General features: G+C 46.1%; 2 protein-coding genes across 2 annotated transcripts in view; one reads left to right on the top strand and one right to left on the bottom strand.

The window, feature by feature from the left end:
• Nucleotides 1-3,066, top strand: part of sntb1 (syntrophin, basic 1) — a 30,023-nt gene extending 26,957 nt beyond the window's left edge. The window contains 1 exon segment of the mRNA XM_056601849.1: nucleotides 2,390-3,066. Within this exon segment, the coding sequence (XP_056457824.1) occupies nucleotides 2,390-2,482 (93 nt within the window). The 3' untranslated portion in view covers nucleotides 2,483-3,066.
• Nucleotides 3,067-9,050: 5,984 nt separating this feature from the next.
• The window catches only part of mtbp (MDM2 binding protein), a 29,713-nt gene continuing 13,541 nt past the window's right edge, over nucleotides 9,051-25,222 (bottom strand). The window contains exons 9-23 of the mRNA XM_056602572.1: nucleotides 22,854-22,948; nucleotides 22,381-22,447; nucleotides 21,781-21,898; nucleotides 21,482-21,661; nucleotides 20,964-21,065; nucleotides 18,989-19,135; nucleotides 18,520-18,613; nucleotides 18,172-18,336; nucleotides 16,990-17,085; nucleotides 15,371-15,661; nucleotides 14,745-14,911; nucleotides 13,298-13,410; nucleotides 12,030-12,143; nucleotides 10,475-10,540; nucleotides 9,051-10,363 (exon numbers count right to left, since the gene is read on the bottom strand). Of these exons, the coding sequence (XP_056458547.1) occupies nucleotides 10,310-10,363; nucleotides 10,475-10,540; nucleotides 12,030-12,143; nucleotides 13,298-13,410; nucleotides 14,745-14,911; nucleotides 15,371-15,661; nucleotides 16,990-17,085; nucleotides 18,172-18,336; nucleotides 18,520-18,613; nucleotides 18,989-19,135; nucleotides 20,964-21,065; nucleotides 21,482-21,661; nucleotides 21,781-21,898; nucleotides 22,381-22,447; nucleotides 22,854-22,948 (1,869 nt within the window). The 3' untranslated portion in view covers nucleotides 9,051-10,309. The remainder of the gene's footprint in view (nucleotides 10,364-10,474; nucleotides 10,541-12,029; nucleotides 12,144-13,297; nucleotides 13,411-14,744; nucleotides 14,912-15,370; nucleotides 15,662-16,989; nucleotides 17,086-18,171; nucleotides 18,337-18,519; nucleotides 18,614-18,988; nucleotides 19,136-20,963; nucleotides 21,066-21,481; nucleotides 21,662-21,780; nucleotides 21,899-22,380; nucleotides 22,448-22,853; nucleotides 22,949-25,222) is intronic.

The following is a 25,222-nucleotide window of genomic DNA, read 5'->3' as shown; positions in this document are numbered from 1 at the left end:
AATGTAAACCATCCTAGTTTTTTTTCGATTACTTTACTATGAGCCGTGTGTGTGAGTGTGTGCCCCCACACATAGTCAAAACACCGCAGATCTTCAATTGTTTTAGATTTCAATTTTGTATTCTTAAAGGATTTTAATGGTTTACGGCAGGGGACTTCAATGTTTTCCAGGCCAAGGACCCCCAAACTGACAGAGAGATGGAGCGGGGATCCCCTACTTATATATTGTATAAAATTGTATTTTATATTAAATTGGTCCTATAGTGCCATGTATAAATGTACCTTGTTATTTTGCATTCAATACTAAGATATTCAAATAATACACAGGTTCATATATTCATTTTTTTATTTTAAACATGTGCAAGGTACAGTGAGTAGGGTGCCATGCCACTGCCATTCATAAACATAACATAACATAATAAACGGATACCTGCCAAGATCAACAATGTCTGTCAATTGCATGGAATCATGCATAAAAGCTATTCAAATATACATTTTTAAAACATAAATGTGGAAACGAAAATTAGAGATGTTTGTTAGTGTCTTTCTTATCACTCCGCAATAGTCCGGTAACTTATCAACCCCAGCGTGTCCGGTTGCTAAGCGACGTCAACGTCTTTGGCGGACCATTTCTCTGCTGATTGCTTATTTTCCCGATAATGGCCGGCGTTCTCTACATTATCCCTGACATAACAGCACTCTCTCTCTCCCAACAGTCTTGGCTGCGCACTCTCATCCAAGTACGTATTGTTTGCGGCGGAGGAGGGGGTAGATTAAAAGACCGGACGAGAAACTGACGTCACATTGCTATCCTCAATTGAAGGAGCAGGCAGAGAAAAGCTCTCTCCTGCTGGGCTTTCATTCAAATCAAATGCATAAAAATGTCGCAGCAAGTCCTGATGTGTCAGGTGTGCGCGAGGGGACATACGAACGTACGCTTACCACTTTTATAAATGCCAAATATGTAGTACATCCGGATCGATAGTAATAGATCTATTCCGATTAGAAATGTGTAAACGCGGCTAGTCTGTTGGATTCATGTTAATGTGTACTTAAATACATTTCAAAATTGCGGGGAGAATCTCTGATGAGCCAAAACTTTTGCGACCCCCCCCCCCCCCTCTGCGGACCCCCTAGGGGTCGCGGACCCCCTGTTGAAGAACTCGGTATTAAAGATTAAAACAAACAAACACACACATGCATTGTACATACAAAACCACTCGCACCATCAGCAATTCCACCTGCCAGGCATGGATGATAGTTTAAATCCCAAAGTCATAGCTGTGACTTCATCTAAATTCACATCCACACACGCTATACGAGTGCAAACAAAGCGTTGTACGTAAAGGCGATTGTCAGACTCTTCAAATCGCAAATTGAAAACGGCTGTGAGATAGTGATGCAAAGAGAAATGAGCTTCTTCCTCTAAGCAGGCACGAGATCCATGGTCTCTAAACCAGAGGTCTTCAACAGGGGGTCGCAAAGTTTTGGTTGATTCGACATTTTTTTTATATTCACATTTTTCCACAAATTTAAATGTCTTTAAATACACATTAACATGAATCCAACACTCTAGCCGCGTTTACACAGACACTTTTGATTCGATTTCTAATCGGAATAGATCTATTACTATCATGCGATCCAGATGGACTATATATATGGCATTGTACAGAACGCCGGCCATTATCGGGAAATAAGCGATCAGCAGTAGTCCACCAAAGACGTTGACGTCGCTTAGCAACCGGACACGCTGGGGTTGATAAGTTACCGGACTATTGCGGAGTGATAAGAAAGACACTAACAAACATCTCTAATTTTCGTTTCCACATTTATGTTTTAAAAATGTCTATTTGAATATCTTTTATGCATGATTACATGCAATTGACAGACATTGTTGATCTTGGCAGGTATCAGTTTATTATGTTATGTTAGGTTTATGAATGGCAGTGGCATGGCCACCCTACTCACTGTACCTCGCACATGTTTAAAATAAAAACATGAATATATGAACCTGTGTATTATTAGTTAGTTATTATATCTTAGTATTGAATGCAAAATAACAATAAAATAACAATACAATATATAAGTAGGGGATCCCCGCTCCATCTCTCCATCGGTTTGGGGGTCCTTGGCCCTTGAAAACGTTGAAGTCCCCTGCTTTAATAGAACCTGGCCCTGACTCACTTGGCTAATGCTTGACTTATGTGTTGGATTCTCTGTATCATTCTGTTCCTCTCTGTGCCCCGTGTGGGCGCCTTTGTGTTCAGCGCAGTGCGCGCCTTTCTGTTCAAACCGTTTTCTTTAAACATTTATCTCTCGGATGGTCCTCCTCGCATCCCTGACCTCCTTCTTCTTCTGCCCTCTCCCCTCCTCTTGCTTTGTGTTCCCAGCAACTGGACCTTCACTCGTGTCCCAAGCCCATCGTCTTCATCCTTCACTCCTTCCTCTCGGCCAAGATCAGCCGCCTCGGGCTGGTGGCCTGACCGCACCCTTCATATCAGAGGCCGCGGTTTGATCGGAAACGGAAGAAAAACGAAAAAGAACCACAGAAGTGACTTATTGAGAACCTCTCTGGACCCGGGGGGGGGGGGGGGTGTTGTGTGAGGGGAAGTCCACGTTATTATTTCGGTCTCGGACCCGTAGGATGTCGTTCTGTCGACCTCAGTCGTTCTGCTCTTCCCGAGGCGGGAGCCGACGCTGGGACCGATGGGTGGGCGTGCACCTCTTTCCCTGCGGAGCCAAGGGGGAGGAAGCAGGGGGAGGACAACAGCCTGTGGAAGTGAGGACGTGAGACCCCAGGGTCGCGTCTCTTCCCAAGGAGAGGAGCCGTGGAGACGTGACCGACTGACTGAGTTCACATCCCCTGTGTTAAGGGTTCCACGACACAACTTGGACTTTAAGTGGTTTACTTTTATTTTTTTATTTAGAGAAACCGAATTTGTGTCTGTCTTTTTGGCGGGAGAAAGACTTGATTGTAAAAATTGATCGTGTACAGGATTTAATGTGAAGAGTTTGTTGAAATATTTTATATTCCAAAAACTGCAAACATAAATTGAATAGCAATGGATGATGATGAATAATGATGCAGAGTTTCTCCTGAAATTTCAAGTAAATGTAGGTATTATCATTAGCCAACATCTGGCATAAATGTTTTGGATTTGAGTTATTATCGCAGGGACGGTAATATGAGAAATTGTTTAGCAATTAACATTTTGTGACCTTACAAAATGTTAATGATAAACATTCCCTTCTTTCAGCGAGGCACAAATTGCTCAACATGACATCTGATCAAATTAAATTGCTGCCAGGTTTTTTAGCAACAAGTTTATCTGACTTGGGGAACACAAGTGAAGTACATTTTGAAGTCTTGGTTGATTTATCATTAACCTTATTTAAATCACTCAGATTTTAGCCTATAGTTTTCTAAACATTCGCCAATGAACCAATTGCAGAAAGTCTTGGATTTTGCCTGGTATCCGGACTGCTCATTGATTAACCATGTATAACATTATTGATGAGAAGAAAGAAGAAGAAACCTTAACTATGCATGTGGCCTAGTCATGGTCTGACTAGACCTGAGGAAAGGAGAATGTGGAAGTAATTTCCTAAAATGTTTCCGACTGTGTTTGACTTCTGAATAATGAGTAATTCCCAAGTATGGTGCCGTTGTATTTCAAGTATCGTCCCTGATAAAATTCCAATCATAGCAACACTGTCGGTGCGCAAAGGGGCAACGGTCAAACTAGTTTCTTGAAAATGTGTGACAGAATAGTGTTTTGTGTCCTCAAAATATCTGCCTGCCTGAACATTCCTTGTGCCTTCCAATGGCTGTCCAGAGAATATTTCTGATATTAATATTCCTACTTAAAATGTGATGTCACAAAGTTGTAGCAGATTCACCAGAGGTCAAAAGGGCGGTGTGTATGAGAGCGCAGTTTCCAAGGCAAGAACACAAATGATTTACGGTTTATATTTTGTTAACTCACAACTTTATTTAATGCCAGACAGATGTATAACAAATAACCATTTTACGTTGTCAAGTCCCACCTGGCAGCGGGAACGAATGGCACGGCTAAATGTCGACTCGTACCATTCATCACAGATCTGCTGAATAACAGTGGCTGGCGAATAAACGAGTTTCAAAACGATATTGTTTCAATCGGATCACGGCGCGCTCTGAGACGCTCTGAGACGACGTTAGAGGTAATTGGATGTCGTTGGCAGCTGTTGTACCTTCATTAAGGATGTTGAAACCTTGCGTTTGATCCAAGGCTTTGCACAAAAATCAAGTATTTATCAAATGCCTGATTGTAAAAAGTGTCACTCATTGCAACCAATAATAAAAAAACATGCTGCGGCTAATTGTTTGCCAGGTGGAAAAGAGTTGTTGATCTGTTGAAAATAATGTTGTTTATTTGCCCTGAAAGAAGATTTCTGAAGGAAGTGCAATAATTGTACTTTTTGGGGGGATTATGCTGTAGGGAAAGAATTGTGTGTGGGAGTGTGTATGTGCGTGTCTTGTAAATGTGTCAGTCTTGTGTGCGTGTGGGCGTAAGTTGAACACTTGATTAGATAGGGTAGGATAAGCCAACTCAGCCGACTGTCCCCGGTCGAAATAGATGGAGGACGAATGAGTTTTAAGTAGACGATGACCGAAACAATCCACATTGTTACTTGATCACAATGAAACAAGGAGATGTCTTCATGGATCAAACCTGGCATTCACAGATACATGTCGAATGTATCTGTGAATGCCACACACACACGCACACAACTCAGTGGGGAGCTTGCGTAACACAGTTATTGTTTCTGGATGATTATGTGCTTTAATCATATCGTTGAGGGTGCAAAAAAAAGTGTTTACATACTCATTCAAATGTCTATCCCTCGGGCTCCATTCCATTCATTCCTCTTGATAACAATGGCTTCTGCTTGTGGGCGTAAACAATCACGCACACACAGACAAACTCACAAGGCAAGTATAAGTGCACACCATGCAAGGTATTCCCTCAAACCTTCTTGTCAAGATGACGCATCAGCAGAAATGCAGACATAAATTAAAAGTAGCATTAATGTTGCAGTTTCCTGTCCCAGTAAGAACTGTGTAAAAATCACTCATGTTCGATGTGATATATATCTTGTAACCTTTTACACACCCACACAAATAATAGGCTACCATTGACTACTTTGGCCTACATTGTGCTGAAAGGACAGCAAAACTACAAATTGCCTTTGTGATTGGATCGCACTCGTTTTTCATTGTCCTGCAATTGATTCCATTACCAAATTTGAAAACAAAATGTTCCTCCAGGGGACAGCTGACGTGCGACAAGACCACCCGTTTGGACCACTGATGCTGGGTTGGCAACGAAGAGCGTGCGCATTTAGTCCAAACTAATGAAAGAGAACATCGCTGTGCTACTGAGCCAGAGAGAAATCCACATCCAAACACACCAGAGATCAACTCTGAAGCCTCACTGATAACACACACCCATAGCCACACACACATCAGTGTTTTCTATTGAGACGGGGAGAATAGGACTGTAAGCTTCTCAATTGGTGCATTGGGTAACTGCCAAATTGGCAATTAGCATAATAGAGTAGTCCATGTGTGAGTGGTTGTGAGTGTCTGTGTGTGTCTGTGTGTGTGTGTGTGTGTGTGTGTGTGTGTGTGTGTGTGTGTGTGTGTGTGTGTGTGTGTGTGTGTGTGTGTGTGTGTGTGTGTGTGTGTGTGTGTGTGTGTGTGTGTGTGTGTGTGTGTGTGTGTGTGTGTGTGTGCGTGTGCGTGTGTGTGTGCGTGTGTGTGTGTGAAAGGGGACACTTCAACAATACCCAGAGTTGTGCTTGTAACTACTTCCCCTCAAAGGGTCTCCGTTCGTTTGTGTGTGTGTGTGTGTGTGCGTGTAAGTGGAATGTGAATGAATGGCGTTTGTTTGTCCTCTGTCTCCTGCTGCATTCCTCCTCAGTGACAGGTCCTCACAAGTCCCTAACACGGCGGGAGAGGATGTGTGTGTGTGCGTGCGTGCGTGCGTGCGTGTGTGTGTGTTTACGTAAGGTTCAATCACTGTATATCATACTCTTATCTCTATAGTCACTTTCATGTTCAGCCCCCATGTTGTGTTTTGAAGCTGTTATTCCAAAGAGAGTTATTATTGTTGGGTCGTTTATTGTTTAGGTTCCTCCTCGTTTTACTACCTTCAAGCAAAGCATGCAGAACAGAGGACAGCCATCTTGCCGTTGGGGATTCATTACTTGAAAGGTTTTCACAGGCTTACAGGCTTTGCCACCTTACCAAGTTCATCCCAAATATATAAAGAGGATGTGAACAATAGATACTGTCAAAAGCTGCAATGAATCTCAGGTTGAAGATTTGAAAACTAATTAGGGTCTTTGTCAGTCAAATTATTATTTTTTATTTTTTTTCACACTTTCTGTATTGTTTTCACCGTATGTGCAATATGGTAAAAAAAAAAAAAAAAAAATCAGAATGCGGTGCTCGTTATAGATGGATGTATAATTAAAATGATTGAAATGTATGCATGTATGTATGCATGGGAAAGCTAAAAGGCCAAAGCATAAATCATTCCCTTGGGTCCATGTTAATGCACTAGGAGGTAGGCCTCCTAGTCAGCTGCCTTGACATCTCCACTCTCTTAACTGCGAGGTCCAGAGACTCAATACGTTAGAATCTTCTTGAAGGAGGCAATCCTAAAATTAGCTCTAAAGAAAGATAGAAAAACATAGGACGCTAAGAGAAAAATGTGCCTGCAGGCTAGAAGCACATCCCAGCCGATTTAGGACCATTCCGCCAAATCCTACACTACACACTGCATCATTTGTTTGTTTTCACGCTGGGTGGGTTAAAAAGTAATTTTGAAAGACTGCTGAAAAGACACCAAGAAATATTTCGCTTTATTCATGCCAAGCTGAAGGATGTTTGAGCAAAGACCTTTCTATATTATATTATCTATTATACCGCATAGCCGGCTCAGTTCATCTCCAGAGAACCCTAGGGACCAATGAATTATCAATTGACATTATTATTAATGACACACATTATTATAACACCCGACCCTCTATGCACATGCTCAGTAGCCCCTCAGCCAATGACTTGTCTTGAACCCGCGATCCTCTAAAAGTTTAAATTTTAGAATTCGTCGGTATACCTTTATATAATAACAATAATGCAGCACAATAATATACATAATAGACACTATGGTGCATGGTGTCATAATAGACACCATGCAGCGAAATAAGATCAACTTAGGATAGAGGAGGGGCTGGTCTATCATGTTTGATTAGAGCCCCGAAGCAACAAACTGCCTTTATATATGTGTGTTAGCATGTGAGCTTGGCGTGTGTGATAACAGGGGTCCGGACAGAAATAATAACTTGTAAAAAGAGAACGAGGAAAACATGGAAGAAGTAGACACGTCTGAAGACGTGTTTAAGGAGCCCAGCTGAGGTGCCCTTGTTTGAGAACCCACGTTGAGCCGTCTCTCTCTTTCTCGTAGTGAAACACAGCCACCGCGTGTCTTTTACAGCATGGCTCCCCGCCGTCTCCCCAAAGCTCTCCCCGTCTCTAATGATCTCTCACTGGTCCCCTTCACTTCAATCTGCCGGCAATACGTAGCTCAGCATTTCAGAGGCACTCACTTATATATTCCCTTTTAAATTAGGGTTTTATGCAGCCTTCTTAATTTTTCATTGCCATCCTTTTGCAGTTGCAGCAGCAGTAGAGTCGGAGTGATTAGTGGCTATGGCATTAGCAGCATTGGAGCTACAAAAAAGTGAGAGGTTCAATACTCATAATCCTATAAGGATTTGTCGAATTTGGCTGTATGTCAAAAGCCGAAAAGGTAATGGGTGGAAGATCTTATATTTTGTATTCTTATTTTTCTTCCAAATGTCATTTATTTACTATGTTTAGGATTCGTTTATCTAGCAATATGCCTATTTCAATGTTGAACATGATATATATATCATGTTACTTTTTCCCTTTTCGCTATAACTCTATGAAATCCCCATTATCAGGAGTTGCCTTTTCCGTGTGTTGAACCCCCAAACCAAACCTGAGGCCCTGGTAAAACAACCAAGGGCCAACATCATAACATTGGTGTCATAAGGCTTTGGTCAGTAACACTTAACAAGGATGCATTGATTAACCCTCAATGAACATTAGTTAATGCAGTCATACGCATTAACTAACAGGTAATTAGCAGTAGACTCATGGTGTAGTAATCACTGACTAATATGTTCGTGTTACCTTACAGATGAATAAGAGACACAATATGTGGGTCATATTGTAAAAGGTTAGCCTCTGGTCTTATTAGGCAGATTACAATTTTCCAGGCTGTGGTTGTCAAGTGGCCACGGTCGAGTCGCCACTCGGCAGTGAGATCTGACTCGGGGAGAGATTATCTTCTCCAGTTTCTAGTTTTTCAGCGGCAGACGCAGGTAAATCTTCTGTATCGTTTGTTGATTTCACGCTTGAGCTGACCCTCCGTGTCGGGTGTGTTGTATTATCCACCAACATGGAAGGAGAGGAGAGGAGGGACAGAGAGCCAGACGATCAGCATGCAGACACTGTGCTGCATATATATACAGAAGATTACACAACCTGTCTTTATGAGGAGAAGGATTTATGTTACACACTCGACATGTGCACGCACACACACACACACACACACACACCCTCTCCTGCCGTGTTGGGGACTTGTGTGAGACACACACACACCTATCTCTGACTCTCACAATTTATGTTACACACTGAAGATGTACACGATTATACTTCATAACACTTTGATGATACTACTAGTCGAGACACACACACACACCACACACCTTTGTGACTCCCACGATCTGAAAGCTTTCAAAGAGATGACAAGATGAGAAAGTATCACTATTTCTCGTACCTTCTCTTCATCAGTCTAGCATAATCCATTGTCTGAGCTTTTTTGGTTGCATGCCTGCTCTTACTGCCAGTCACCATCATCTGAAGGTGAGAATGAAAGATAAATCCCAATATGGGTCAAATGACCATGAATCCCATTAATTTTACAGCACATGTCAAGCCTGGGATCACGGTGGGTTTAATCAGGGACTTTATATTATCTTTATGGTAAGACTGGCGAAAGGGCTTCACAGTCTAACACAATCAGTGCTATGGTAATGCGGTTATGAACATAAATGTTAACAGATGGATTTAAAAGAGAGGATCCCAGTTATCTTATAAGGTCTTTCAGAGGGGGATGGAAAACGTCCATCTGAGGAACATTATTTGTTTCATACATGGGGAACAACTCTCCTCAATCAGTCCCATGCAGTACGAATGTATCGCTGGGGAGGGCTGAGGTCACCTGGTTCAAACAGCTTGGAGCCACAATATGCATCAGGGTATGGAGAGATAGCACGAACAACGTCGATAAAATGATGACAGAAACGAAGAATGAGAATGAAAACAAAAATTGTTTTGCTGATAAAGACAACATTTAAAAAAAAACATTTTATTGTCGCCTTGAGGAGGGATAAATATGACACATCTGTTAGGATATAACATTTAGAGCGGATAAAACCAGCGGAAATAACATCACAAATAATTGATAAAATGCGTTTAAAAAGCGAAAATAAAGACGGGGCATAAAAACAACAAAAAAAACTAACAAAAACCCTGGCAGAAAAACACAAAGGGAAAACAAATAATGGACATTGATAATAATGTTATAGTCTCCGGAGTAAAATAAATAGCACACAATTAAGGTTTGCATTGATTAAAACAGGCAAGACAAAACACAAGACAACTTTAAAAGGAGAACTTAAGAAAATGAGGCAATTACTCCCAATGGCTCCCTGCTGGTGCCATGAGTTACCGTACCACAACATGAGTCTGTGCTGTGTGGTCGTGTTTGGTCCGACTGCCATTCCCTTCAAAGTAACACATAAACACTAATGTGCGGAAGACTCGGAAATACAGTGGTAGAAGTTTCCGAGTTTAAGGTAGAAGAAGCCAGACCCTGGCCGGCTGACCAGACTTAAAGACTGAAAGGAGAAGCTGGCCCTGGACGTAGTCAAAGGGGTCTGGAGAATTACTCAACAGAAGTACCGTATGAGGCCTTGTTGTCGGCATCTCTTACTGAGAACGAAAAACAGCAAACGTCCTTAACGACACAAGTGGTTACGTTGTCGACGCAACGCCGCATTTCCTCCGACGCGAAGCGCTTGGAGGGGGCGCTTCGAGCGTCCCGTTGCCACGGTGACGGATGGAGCCCCGTCTTTGATGACCTTCGAAGGCTAGTCGTACGAAATGTTCACTATTTCCCCGCTTTCTGCTTCTTTGAGGTCTTCTCCAGCTCCCAGTCAATAACCTACGGGGGGGGGGGGGGTTCAGACCAGAGGGTTCGCGGTTAGAGCGCTGCATAGGGACGGCTCAGTGACAGAGCTACCGGGACCAGGCCCGGGAGGGACGGAAGGCCTACCTGTTTGGCGTTGCTCTTGGCCGCCTTCTTCATCTCGTCGTGCAGACCCCGAGACGTCTTCAGATCCTTGGAGCAGAGAAGCACTTGTATCAGACGCAGAGCTTTGGAATATTGTCTTACCTTGTCATTTGATTCTAACTATTCTGGATGTAGTACCAGTTTCATTTGAACTATTCTGGATTGAACACCGGTAGCCTTGTTGTTTCCAACGCACGTTTGAAGTGTACACTCCAAGCTTGAAGGTTAGCTTGCCATGGGTGTCAGTTTGGTTTGAAATGTGCTGGGGACAGAGACGCATTGGGAAGGGCATTTTCAGAAGTGCTGGGTACAATGAGGATGCACTCTTTTTTCTCTCTTTAGTGCCGGTAATGAAAGGTTCTGAAAAAACAGCATACCAATGTAGAAAATTACTGAGAAATAAAATTAATACAAAATCTGTCTGGCACGTTCTATGAAGAAAACTTTAAAAAAAAAGCTTCAGACTCATGCACTCCCCCCCCCCCCCCCCACACTTATTCCAGAATTCAAGCAAAGCAAGAATGGCCAAAAGTCAATTTGTGTCAACAAGAGACTGACTCCAGCGACTATCAATTGCAAGTTAAAACAGCCGACCACTTGAGTGGAAAAAACACAAAAGACCTCGCCACAGCACCAGCAAATCTTAAGCAATCAATATTGCATCTTACCTTTATTTATGTGGCAGTGGTCTGCAGATGCATCCCGTGGTGTAGCCTACCACATCCATTTAGTTCAACGGGGATATCGTTCTGATACTGTCCATGGTACTAGCAGCCTGCACTGGTGTTTTTTACCTATGTATTCAGGCTGAAATGACTTGATTGTCTGATGCCTCATCATTGCATCCCAGCCAAAGAGTATTGGTATTATTAGTTTTGGCTAATTGCAGCAGAGGTTGTACTGACATGCGGCTGCAGTTTCCCCCTCAGGGATGGAGAAAGTATCCATCTAATCTCATATAACCACCTGTGTTTCACCTAAAGCTTTGCCTTTACTTTAACCCTTGTACTTCAAACTCTTTGTTTTTCTGAGCATCCATCCAACAGCCTTCAAGGGGCATTCAATTAACTAACTTTACTTAAAGGTTAGTTTACTCTAACCGTGGATATACACGACCCTCAGTTAGTTGCCCAAGAAGCGATGATGGCTTTGTTGCCCAACCTGAATATGTTGTATTCACCGCACAGTGTTTTGTCCATTTACCTGTCCACCACCGGCATAAACGGGCTCAGTTTAAAGGCTTGGTTATGGTCCCACGTTGACGCAAAGCAAGGGGGGTTTATGGATCCATTATGTCTTTGCGGAGCCTACTTCCGCCCACCGCAAGGGCTTGACGTGCACCTCCCAAAATGTGTAACCTTGGGTCGAGGCGACGCAGCAGAAAGGGCTGTGATTGGTCCGCTCACTAAAAACCGACGTCAAAGCGTCTGCGTGGTCATTGCGTCGGGTCGACGTGGAACCACAACTGAGCCTTAACTCAAGGCGGGAAGCGGAGCGAGAGAGGGAGAGAGCGCCGGCGGGAAGTGAGCGTGCAAACCTTGAGGTAGAACTTGGAGATCTCAAACAGTCTCTTGCTGCAGGCGCTGAAGCAGGGGTGCTTGGCGGTGACATCGTGGGCCTCGAGCGTTTTAGCCACGACCTCCTTCAGCATCTGGGACGCACAGGGAGACAACAAACACACGCCACATCAAACAGGCCGCGTTACTCAGGTTTACACGTCGATGTGTTGACACAAGAGCTTGACGTCGTGTTGGGAACAGTGTAACCCCCAGCCTTATCGCGACTATCACTGGCGAGTGGGGGGGGTCAGGTGCAATCACTTGTATGTATTGCAGGGCCGACCGCGTTCTCTGCGCGGTGTGAGTGCTAGACTCCAACAGGGGTCGTTATCGAAAAACATAAAAGGGATAGTGTTTTTAGAAAGAAAAAATAACATTTCAATGCGTCACTGAAACCTGCAGACTCAAAACACTGCAATTTCTCTCGACCAAAAAGGGTCACAGATTCCTTTTTATCTGCGTCCAAAATAATCTCATAGCGCCGCATGATTCGTTTTTTTGTTGCTCTTTTCTGAACTCATGTCTGGGTGATAAGTGTGTTTGCACAATAATCAGCAGAACCCAAGGTCTTCCACGTCTGCATCCAGATTGTGGAACCGCATGAGGAGCTAGTGTGTGTGTGTGTGTGTGTGTGTGTGTGTGTGTGTGTGTGTGTGTGTGTGTGTGTGTGTGTGTGTGTGTGTGTGTGTGTGTGTGTGTGTGTGTGTGTGTGTGTGTGTGTGTGTGTGTGTGTGTGTGTGTGTGCGCCATCTTGGCAGCTGTGCGCCATCGTTCACAAGTCACTGATGTGGGCCGGCCTTTTGTCTCACGCTCGCAAATCCTGTTCTGTTTAGCTTGAGGGGACGCGGTCCTGATGCAATTTATTCAGTCCGCAGAACATCGAATCCTATAAGAAATGCACTTCATTATGCCTCGGTGTGCCGGAGTGAGTGTTACAGTGCCACCGAGCATCAGTGTTTAATGTGTGTCTATTTGAAAAGGAGCAGGACCTGAAATGTGCTTTATATCCTGATCACCAGCTTGACAAGAGAGCAGATTTGGAAGCAGAAAGAAAAGGCATCCCTATGACAATGTGCGACTTGTGAGGAAAACTCAAGGGAACCATCAAACATTTCTTTAGAAGCAAATTAAAACACGGTTCTCCAGCGTTAAAACTCCATAAGACACACACGTTGTTCATACAGATATCCTCCCCCCACGCCTCCCTCCCTCCCTCCCTCCCCCCCTCCCCCCCCTCCCCCCCTACCCTGTGGTGCTTCTGGGAGCGGGACTCCTTGGCCTGCTGCTCCTGGCTGTGGACCTGGAGCGGCCCCTGGTGGTCGGGTCCGGTAGTGTCCGCCGGCGCCGCGGGAGGCTGGCCTGAGGGGGGACGGAGACGGGAGGGAGGGGCAGCCGATGGGGTGTGAGCGATGGTCAGTCAGCATGGGCAGTCTCGTCTTCCATAGATCCCATACGGGTTACATGGTTTGTTGGATGAGACGGGTGCTTTAGAAATGTGTTTGTAACCGCGGCAGTAGAGGACTAAACGATATATCGGATATAATAATGTTAGTATGAGTACAAGGCACAACTTAATTCGAATAGTGCATGGCGAATAAAATAATATGTTAACCATCATAAATATTGATGTGGTATTTCTATTAGCGTCTTCTTCTGAGCTCTTTGGTGGGTGAAAACCACTTTCTTTGTGGCCCTTTAGGCAAGGTCTCAGCGAGGGGGATTTTAATCTAACAGAGACATCTTCTTAGGTTTAAATAAACCCCCAAATCTCTGTCGGCTTCTGGAGTGCAAAGAAGGCCAGCTATAAATGGCCTTCCCTACTCGTACTCTGATATACTACATTCGGTCGCGTTTCGCAGTATTCAAGCCAGCATGCTTTGTTGGCGATTCTTCCCCACAATCCTTTGCTAAAGCAGAAGATACGTCGCATCACCTGAGCCTACGACAACGTGTGTGCTAATCGGTGAACGCAACGGTAGTGTGTCCCAATTGTACGCGTACTGTGTGTGCAACAGTGCGTACTTTGTAAGAGCTGTAATACATAAGTAGCTGCAATACGTATTAAAAGGACTATATGCGCGGATAAGAGCCACATCTACAGTGCATTGCGGGTGTAAAGTCTGCTTGCTGTAGACCGCCGCTTTTTCACATTTATAATGAAAAAGGAGGCTTGGTAATAATTTGTCAACACTGATGTAAGCCAGCAAGGTCTTCTCCTGGAGCGTCGTTTGGTTAGGGGTCAAAGGTGAAACGCTTTGTCCACAGCCCCTCGAACAGTAACAACCAAATGTATTAACGGTTCGTAGAAAAAGTTAGAAAATTCTGTCGTACGCACTCAATTCTGATCGAAAAAGTTTGGATCTCCTGCATTCATATCTTATTTTCATGGTCAGAGCCCGTTTGAATTACCTTTTATGATTACTCTGCTATGAAATATTTGAATGCAGAGGGATATCTTTCAGCATTTGAGCATTGAACTGTAGTTACATCAAGTCACATCAAAAAAGTATTAATTTGTATAAAGTCAAGTCACGCATTAAAAATAAATCTTAAAATGAAATGGAAATTATAAGAAATATCAGCAAACAGGAGAGAAGTGCTAAACCTGTAGCATGTATGTCCAACATACTGCCTCATTTTCTTTAATAAAATGTTGAAATAAAAAAAATGAAATCCCAGATTATTCTCTCTACCTGAAGATGGACGACTGGGGGGAGGGGCCAGAGAGCTGGGTAGAGTGGAGGCAGAGGTCGACTGGGACCTGATTGGCTGCTGCCTCAGTGACCTCACCGAGGGGCGTGTCCCACTGCTACCGCTGCTCTGGGAGCACAGAGAGTCACAGCTCTCTGACTTCACCAGCCTGGGGGGAGCGGAGGCGATTAGCACCGCGATAACACAGAGGAAAAGTCTTGATTTGCCCCACACACACACACACACACACACACACACATCGTACACAACACACACAGTTTTTATAGACGATTGAAAAGACAGACACACACATACTTCATGACACGTTTATGATACAAGTATTTATGGAACAAACACACACACACTCACTCACAAGACACAGATAGACACACACATACTTCATAAAAGTTTATGATACCAATATGTACAGAACACACACAAACAAGACAGACACACATACTTCATAACACATTTATGATACAAATATTTATGACACACACACACACACACACACACACACACACACACACACACACACACACACACACACACACACACACACACACACACACACACACACACACACACACACACACACACACACACACACACACACACACACACACACCTCTTGCGCGGCCCCCCCAGCGCGGCGGCGTCCGCCTCCCGGGACCGGCGCTTCAGCCGTGCCACGTTGGCGTTCTGCAGCTGCAGCAGCGCCTCCCCGTCCGGCACGCTGCCCGGCTCGGAGGCCACGGCGGGGGAGGGGGCGGGGCCGAGGGGGGCGGGGCTCAGGGCGAAGGGGAGGGGCTCCTTGGAGCAGGTGGTCTGCGTCTCGAAGCGGACGAGGCGCGACTGGAGGCGCACGAAGCCCAGGTCGCGGTCCAGGGCGCTGAGCTGCTGCTGGTCCAGGCAGAACCTGACGGGACACGAGAACACCACTCAGGAACCGGGGAGGGCTCAACCATCCGGGGCAATTAACGAATTGCGAATATTTCGAGCAATATGGCGATGGCGATTTAGTATGCGATTTTATTTTTTAAAGTTCCTTATGTTCTGTGTTCACTATCAAGCGATGAATCATTGTATGACCAACACGACGTTGGAAGCAGTCAACGTATAAAACGGCTCTTTCCTTTGGGCCAGGCCTATGTGTTGAGATGAAGTGACCTCTATTCAACTATTGACTTGGGAAAGAAAAATAAAATCGGACTGATCTCCAGTCAGTAACAGTAACAAATCACCCCAAAAAAATCGCAGCCTTCAGTTACGGTCGGTTTGAATTCGATTAATCGTTCAGCCCCGACAACCAACCCGACTACGGCCCTGGCCGACGGTGTCTGCTGCAGACTTCAAAACCCTCACAAGTCGCCAATTCACCATCAAGGGGTGAATCGGACTGGCCCACTTGCACAAAGATTCCCTCCTTCATTTCCAGCAGTGGGTAAATGCTAGATTTAAACATTTATGCATTTATACAGCGCTTTTTTGTCACCAGTGGCCGCCCAAAGCGCTTTCCATTCATGCAAACATTCACACACCGACGGCGGCGTCAGCCATGCAAGGCGACAGCCGGGAGCCGTTAGGGCGAGGTGCCTTGCTCAGGGACACCATGACACTCCGAGGAGGAGGAGCCGGGGATCGAACTAGCGACCTTACTGTTACCAGCCAACCCGCTCTACCTCCTGAGCTACTGTCGCCCTTGATGATGCAGAACCTACTTCTTTTTTAGTTGCGTTTGTATATCTGGCCGAAGGAAAGCTGCACTACTCTGTGGTCAGGGGGTAACCATGTGCTGCGTCCGGCCCAGAGCCCCGTCGCTGGGTCTGTGATGCGTTTATACATCCCCCATTGGCTACGCAGTGCCGGCGGTAAAGAAATAAAACACGCCTGTGATTGTGGCGTGTGTTCAAGGCCCAATATTCAATCCGCCTCAAAGTGAATCAATGCTCTGTCCCCATGAATTGGAGAAAGGAGGAAGAGATAGAGAGAGAGCGAGAGAGAGACAAGAGACAGAGACAGAGAGAGAGCGATGGGAACCATCTCTCGCACGCTGATTGGGAAATTAGTATTCGGTATATGTCGCCAATCAAAGGCCCATAATTATTTTCTCTGACAAATTTGTGCTTCTGTAGGTCGACAGGCAGCGACAGGATAAGACATCAATCATGTGGCGCCAGCTGACCCACTGTCGCAGGGCGGGACTAGGCGGGGCGAGCGTCCATGACGGACATGGAGGGAGCTTACTCTATCCCGTGGTAGTTGGTGGCCGACGCCTTGCTGAAGGGCAACTGGCTGGCCCGCCCGGGAGACAGGTCCGGAGACATCTGGAACACGTTGCTCCTGCCAGGGGAAGAGCAGAGGCACGAGATGGAGAGAGAGTTGAAAGAGGAATCCACACAGAGAGAGGGCGATCCACAAAATGGGGGAGACAGAAATAACCGTTGAGGAGATGGGTATGGTCGAGTGGGAGGAAAGACGGAGACAATGGAGAGAGAGAAAAACGTAACAGTTTGAATATTGTTCAAAGGAAGACTTTGGGATTTTTTTTACCTGCATCGTATATTGAGCCTATGTTGGGACTAATGCAGACAATTTTTTTGGGTGTCAAGCGAAAGATAAATGACCACATTTAATTACTCTGTAGGAATACTTTCCATGTTAGAATAGAATTGCCCGTCACTGGCAAACACAAACCCTTTTAGAGGACGTACACTGCCTTGACTATGGCTACTGCGTTCTGAGTCAATACTGGACCCCTTCCAGAAGTTGCTGTCTGCATTAGTCCCTTACATCCAGAATGAGTGTTTTCCTTGAAGGCAATCTTATCTCAAGCCTTTCAAGGAAAAATCCCCCCGTGCGCAATCAACCTCTTTTTAAGGCTCATCGCATTAAGGTTGCAGAACAACAGAAAACCCATTACAACGTCTCATCAGAACCGCCCGCAGCCCCTGAACCGTGAACACTCGACTCACAGTCACCGTCGTGTACGCAGCCGTCCATACATCCCATCCAACGGCTGAAGTTACGTTTATGAGGATCATTTATGAGTGGAAGTGGCGAGTCGACTGCCGGCGTTTGCCATCGAGGAACCGAAGCTCTGCGATTAACTTAGTAGTTGATGACTATGGAAGCGCATCAACTCCAAGTCGCACACGATACGACTAATGAGGTACGTGCTGCAAATATGGATTTGTTGTTTTGGGTGGGCATTTTTATGCCTAATAATATACTGAGATAGAGAGGAAGGTACGGGAGATAGAGGGGAGGACATGCAGCAAATGACCACGGGCAGGATCCAAACCCAGGGTCGCTGCGTTCAGGACTGGGCCTATATGGTACGCGCTGTACCCGGTGAGCCAGGGGGCGCCCCCAGATAGGGACGTTATAAACGGGAGGCAGACCTCCTTCTGTGTACATTAGACCCACCCCCTGCAGACCACCAGAGGCTGAAGCTCCCCAGCGGGCGTGCCGTCTGCGCAGAAGTGCTTCAGCAGCTCCTTGGCGTCCAACAGCGCCGCGGACACGCGCTGGCTCGCGTCCTTCGGCCCCAGCAGACTGTCGCTGGAGCCCGGCGCCGACAACGGACCAAAGCTGAGGGGGAAGACAAAGACAAAGACACATCTTAATGGCCTGGTGGCTTCGACACACCTTTCTCCATCTTTACACACGCAGCACAGAAGTGCGTTCACGGTGGATCAACTTTGCGCCCCCCCTGACTTGAAATCATCCAGTAATCAACCCTGATTTCTCCATGATTGTTGGAGCGGCGCGTACCGGTTCTTCTGGCGCCTTCTCCGGAGGTTCTCCACGTTCCGGAGCACGCTTCTCTCGGGCCACTCCGACGGCTGGCCGGCTCCTCGCCGGGTCTCTGCGCGAGCGGAGTGAGACGTGTTGGAACAGGAAGTCGTGAGGTGGCGAATTTGATGCGTCACGGTAACTAGGCGCACAGCCACCCAACGGCATGCCCGTGGACCCTCGGGTTAACATTTTGGTTAAAAACATCCAAACCCCATTCGCCACATCATCAGAAGCTAGGTTATGTTTCCAGCCGTTCTCGGAGACGGAGAAAACCCTGAATGAGGTGAAAATCTGTACCTGTACTTTGGATCTCTCATCAACTCTCCCTACGTGTAAACAGGCCGAGACGGTTTTGAGGACATTGTGCCTTTCAGGTAAACTGATGTGTTTTTAATCTAGGATTAGGATTAGGGTTAGGGCCGAGCTCCCGGTCCAGATAGCCTACCAGGAGCCGTTGTGACGCTGCCCTGGTGGTCCTCCGGGGGGGAGGGGTCAGTGGTTACTCTCAGGTACTGCTCTGCGGCCCGGTTCAGCAGGGTCTTTATGAGGCTGACCGGTATCGCGGCCGTCGAGTGGGCATCCACTCGCCTCTCTGAAAGAAATTATAAATATAAAAAGGTCATATCTCAACTTCATTAGAAGTCAATCGCTTCGCTCGGCTTGCTAGAGCAAGGGTCTCCAAAACTGCTGGGTTGCAATTACACACTGTTGTTAAGAGTTTGAAGAGTTTATTGGATTCTAGATCCAATAAAATATAGGACGTACTGCACAGTGTCGATATTATATTACATGGCCCATGGTAAGGAAATCCATACATTTATTATGAAAATAAATATTTCTAAAACATATATATGTTATTAACTGTTCTATACTAAACAAAGCCATAAATAGGAGTACAAAGTTAAATGGCGTTTATTTATTTTTTATTGTATTTGAATCCTTCTGGTACAGATTAATTGTCCCAATCCTAGAGTATATAAAGGCGATGAAAGACGCTTTGCCTTACGGGATAATTCCCTCCAAAAACCCAAAGTGTTGGCGAATGTGTCGTTAAGTGTGGGCTGGCATTTCAACCACAATTAATATCGCTACACTGTTGGGACGTTCTCCAAGCACAAAAAGACGCTGCCTCCTCCAACCCCAGCGGTGGAAGATCATCAATCCCCCCGGAACCCAACCGGCGCTTTGATGAGCCCCTGCATTTATTTGGCTTGTCTGCACCAGACTTCCAGCCAGGGTCTTTTGAACACTTGGAGGACACAATGGGGGCCTGCTGAAATAATGATGTGCCCACAGGACGTTCCAGAGACGGTGTCGGGGAGAGACTGAGTGCCCCCTCCCCCCTCCCTCCTCCCTCTCCCCCCCTCCTCCCTCCTCCTCCACCTCCTCCCTCTCCCTCCTCCCTCCCCCCTCCTCCCCCTCTCTGGTGTGAGGGGCTGAGTGCCTCAAGTTGGATCCCCTCTGCCCGTCTTTCTCCTCAGGCGACGTCTTTAACAAGCGGCGCAGATCATCTGAATCCAATCTAAACAAGCAAACCTCCAATATGTCCCAGGCTTAGGTAGCTGTGTAGCTCGGGGGGGGGGATGAAGATTGAGATATGTGCAGCTGCCAGCTACTATTGAAAGCAAAATTTTTTGTTGTCCATTTCGGAAAACACGCATTCGTCCGATCGCATTCCTTTCTTCGGCGGCATTCTGGCTGCTAGGATGACTGCGTTTCAAACAGGAAAATAAAAACAAACAAACGTGCGTTTATTGAAAACGTAATAAGATGAACATTGAGGGCGTTTCCTGAAGGAGAACTATAGGCTGAAGATCCGACGGATGACTCCTGATGATATTCTGTGCCATTCCCCCCCATTGGCTCTGCAGGGCCAATGTTACTCCAACGGGGAGTAATATTTCATATCAGATATGTGAAAGGAGGCTAGAGCCAACAGCTACAGCGTACAGAACAGGTGAGCGTAAGTGAGTCAGCTTTTCGACATTCTGTGGAGGATTTCAAGGACTCTGCCGTCGCACTCGCCATTGGCTTTTAAAAGGCAGGAGGAAATAGATAACCTGCCAATCAGCCGGCTCGATGGGCGGGGCATCAGTTGACGATGTTGTGAAGTTGCGTCAGACAAATCCAGAAAAACATCAACGCAACACAATCCCCCACAGCTGGGCTTTAAAACACCGTCTCCTTCTGCTATATCTGTAGTGGAAATGCCCAAGGTCACTGGCAGTCTACGAATCAATAACGCCGCGATGGACTCCATGTGCCCCCTGCCAAACTTAAAGGAAGAATTTATCCTTCCAAAATGGGGGCGACCTAGGTTCCTCGTCTCACATCGACGTGGGTTTAGCAGCGCGCCCCACAGGTTCTGCCATTCAACATGTACAGAGTCTAATTGGGTGTCAGGAGGATAAAGGACTCACTCAGGCATTCCTTAAGAACCAGCGTCTGGGCCCGGCTCGCCTGCCGCACGTCGTCTCGGCGGAAGCAGGGCAGCGAGTCCAGGAGGCGTCCTTCTGTCTTTCCTGCTCGCGCCGGGGGAGGGAGAGGGAGGAGGGAGAGTGGGGAGGGAGAGGGGGGAGGAGACGGGAAAGAGACGGGAAAGGTTAGAGTGAAAAATAGCCACACACACACGCGCATGCGCGCGCACGCACGCACGCACGCACGCACGCACGCACACACGCACGCACGCACGCACGCACTCGCACGCACGCACACTCACACACTCACACACTCCAGATTTGACCAGGTTTTCAGGCCGATGCATTTCCATAAAAGATTGCCATACATGAGTGCATTCCAGTGCTTTTTCACGAGATTAAAAATGTTCCTCTCTGGTTTGCAAAATGTCAACAGCAGAAATGTCAAGGCTTTCAAGTGGAACAGCACGGGCAAGAAAAGGAGTAAAGCCCACGTGCACAAGTACACGCGCACTAAATACCTGATGAGAGCAGAGACTTTTCCCTCAAGAGCCCATTTACGGTCGCCACGGCAGCAGCTCCATTGATCTGATTGGCCGAGTGGAGCATCCGGGCTCTGCAGGCTCCGCCTCCACCGTCCTCCGAGCCCTGGACCAACAGGAAGTAGTGGGCGCCCTCGCCTTTGACCTCCACCTCAGGCACTACACCCCGGAGCAAAGCAGGACCCCAGAGGTGGGGAAGTTAGTGTCCAGCCTGCCTGCCTGCCCTGGGAGTCCCTTGGCTGCGTTCTGCAGTGTGTCCATGGGAGAGATGGCGTTACCAGGCAGAGAGCTGGGCCTCTTGGCCAGGGTGTCCCTCCATCGCTGGGAGCTCAGCTGGCTGGCTACTGGCTGGGCCATGGGGGTGACCACACAGGACAGGCAAAACAATGCTCCCACCTGTTGGGGATGGGTTGTGTTTATATGTGTACAAGATATATGGAATGGTTATTTTATGTTAAGGTGTAGGAGATTAAATGCAATGTCAAGGAGGCGCAATGAAAAATCTGAAGTTAATGACTAAAACAAAAAAAACAAAAAGGGTGGATTTTATCCAACCGGGGCTGAGTGTGAGCCATTACAGGCCGTTTGAGAATATGCCTTTACTTGTGCTTTAGTGACATCACGAGTCCACCTAAATGCATGCTGGATAGATCAGTCCAACCAGTGGACTGAAGCAAATGCTGCTCATCTAGCCATCATACATCTAGGTGGACACGCCCACTTGGGATGTCACTGGAACACAGGAAAAGGCAGAGTTTCAAACTGCTTGTAACGGCTAAACACACTCACACCTGGTGTCATGATATCACCCCTTTAAGCAAAGAAAGGCAAAGTACATCATGAGTCCCGTAGCAGCAGCGACCAGAGGGAGCGGTTACCTCTCCACGTAGGGACGACAGCTGATCCAACAGAAGCTTGCACTTCTTGGACTTCCCAGACATGCGACTGTGCTTGTGAATGAAGGAACTATACACTGTTTGAAAAGGTCTGCCTCAACTATGGACATTCTGGGACTATTATTATAAATTGTTATTATGAGGCCGAAAAACAATTGTATGTAAATTATTAATACCATTATTATAAACGAGATGTTCACAGAAGATTTTCACAAAAAAGGCTGTGCCGCATGATTTATGGCCTCTCAAAAAGGGGGTGAAAGGGACTGTAAGAGTGACCAAATTAAATTTACATGTACCACAATAAAAGCGTGGATCATCCCAAATTGCTTTTGCATACAGAAAACTGTCTGCCCCACCAAACCGCCACACACACCGCCACACACACAGACACACACACCCACAGACAAACAGACACACAGACACAAAGAGACACAGATACGGCTTCAGGATACAGCTGGAACTCCGTGTTGGACAACAGAAAGTCAGGTAGTTCTTTCAGGGAGACCATCTGCATCAGGTCCAAGACATTCCGGTAGTAATGGAAGACCTAGGGATGAAGAACAACGCTGCATTATAATAAAGGGGGACGGTGAGGGGGATGCATGCATGAGGGCAGCCAACAAATACATCTAATCATTTCCACATTATACTAATCATCGTGGCTTGTTTGTTCTAGTTTTTGGTATTCTGTTTTACTGTATGCAGGCATCTTTTCACACAAATACGATTCATCATGTAAATATCTTTCAATGGATCAGGTCTCGTTAGGAAACAATTAATTAATCAAATCAGATAATTATTACCTCAAGTTGCACTAGGGCGATACACAAAGCTTTAAAGGACCATGCCACCTGTGTGATTACATACAAGTACAGTGCTTGTGTCCTAGATCCCCCTCTAGCCTGAAAGGTCAAATATCGGAGTCACTGTTTGATAAATGCACGATTGTCTTTCACAATAAACACCCAAGAGGAGAGCTGCCAAGACATATACTCTATGGACACTTACTGTGGCAGCATTTGCTTTGGGCCTATTTTAACAGATTGTGCCACCTTACCCTTTTTTTTCAAGTTTCCAATTAATAACAGCATGTAATTGACTTACTAGTCCAGAGGTAAGTTTGCTAGAGTGGAGTTTGACGAGCATGAACTTAACACGCAGGACAGCCATCAACCTTGACACGCATCCCCCTGTCCTCAGAGTACAATATCAGCTTTGTTCAAGCACCACTAGCCTGCTATGCGAGGGCCTGTGTGCGTGCATCATCACTAACAATGTGCAGGGTGTGAGTTCTCTCCATATATCCAACAAACTTTATAGACAGAAAAAAACAGAAAGGGAGGCGGCGAGCGACGAGGCGGGGTAATAAATAAATATATAAAAAGATGAATAGCAACCCAGAGAAAATTAGATAGAGATCAATCTCGCAGGCCCTCAAGACAAGCCCAGAAGATTGGGAGCTGTTGAAGCGGAGCCAAACTCGCTGCCAATTTACTTTGATGGGGGAAACGCAGGACGATACTGGAATGACCATTCAATCCCTGTCACTGTTGCTAGATTGCATCAGAGCCCGTGTGCGCCTGGCTGTGTCTCCAAGTCACACACACGCGTTCTCCCGCGCCGCGTCCACACTAATTGAATCCTGTAGCTTTTCTTGTCATGTAGGGAGTGGTTATGAAAGAAGAGAGGGCTCAGGAGAGCAAAAATAAAGAATATGTTGCGCCACAAATTACCTTAAATTCCAACTAGTTAGACACACAACCTGGACATTACAATATGATAAAAAATCCACCGCGACTTCTTTTTCTCTGGCGGTGTTATAAGTTACAAAGGGTACTCGAGTTACCCTGTGTGAGGACATCTTGTACGAAACTTTACAACCTACCGAGCTCTCGGAGTAAGCCAGAAAAATGGCACTGACAAAAGCACCCATAATGTCCCTTGAATAAAAAAAAGTAATAAACGCATGCCTTGTCGATGCACAAAAATCATTTATAAAGCCTGGTGTGGAAACAAAGGCATGCAAACGGCAACGCATTCTAAAAGCGCTCTGCTGTCAATCAATTATTTATTGTTCACATTGTTTTTTAGGCTTGGATCAATAAAACATGGGGCTACTCTCAGAGCTTGTCACTCACGATGATGGAAGGAGATCTTTGTCTCGTTTGGTCCATGATAAAAAGGGACGGCTGATCCCCGGCCGATCGGCAGCAGGGTTTCAATGAGATCAGGGTCATAGGGGCGGGGAGCGGGAACAACTGCTTTTGCAATTCTCCAACAGCCAACGCACTCACTAGTTATAGGGCTCGACTTCAACAGACCGGAGAAGAGGTGGCGATGCACAGGCCAAACAATCCTACCAATTTAATAATAAAACCCCAAATCCCAACCGTTTCTCTAACCTGATTACCACATTACCACATTACCACAGCTAAACGGACAAGAAAGTTGCAAATCATGGACGGCAGTAGTTCAGGAGGTAGAGCATTTTGGCGGGTAAACGCAAGAGTGCTAGTTTCGATCCCCGGCTCCTCCTAGCTGAGTGTCGAGGTGTCCCTGAGCGAGGCACCTCACCCCTCCCAGACGAGCCGGCTGTCACCTTTCGTGGTTGACGCCGCCATCGGAGCAGCACCTCCGATGACTTTATGCATGAAGAGGTGAATGTCAGGCAATATTGTAAAGCGCTATATAAATGCAGCCCATTTACCATCATGAAAAGACCATGCTTTCTGCCTCGGTGGTTTACGCAGACTGGATTCATAGGGTCTGTCTGTGTTGGATGTTTTTATTTACTGTCAGAAGAGGAAAAGCTTCAATAATA

Source organism: Gadus chalcogrammus, chromosome 11 (genome assembly GCF_026213295.1).
Source record: "Gadus chalcogrammus isolate NIFS_2021 chromosome 11, NIFS_Gcha_1.0, whole genome shotgun sequence".
Taxonomy (NCBI): domain Eukaryota; kingdom Metazoa; phylum Chordata; class Actinopteri; order Gadiformes; family Gadidae; genus Gadus; species Gadus chalcogrammus.
The sequence above is the reverse complement of the archived record's forward strand: the minus strand, read 5'-3'. Positions and strand labels throughout refer to the sequence as shown.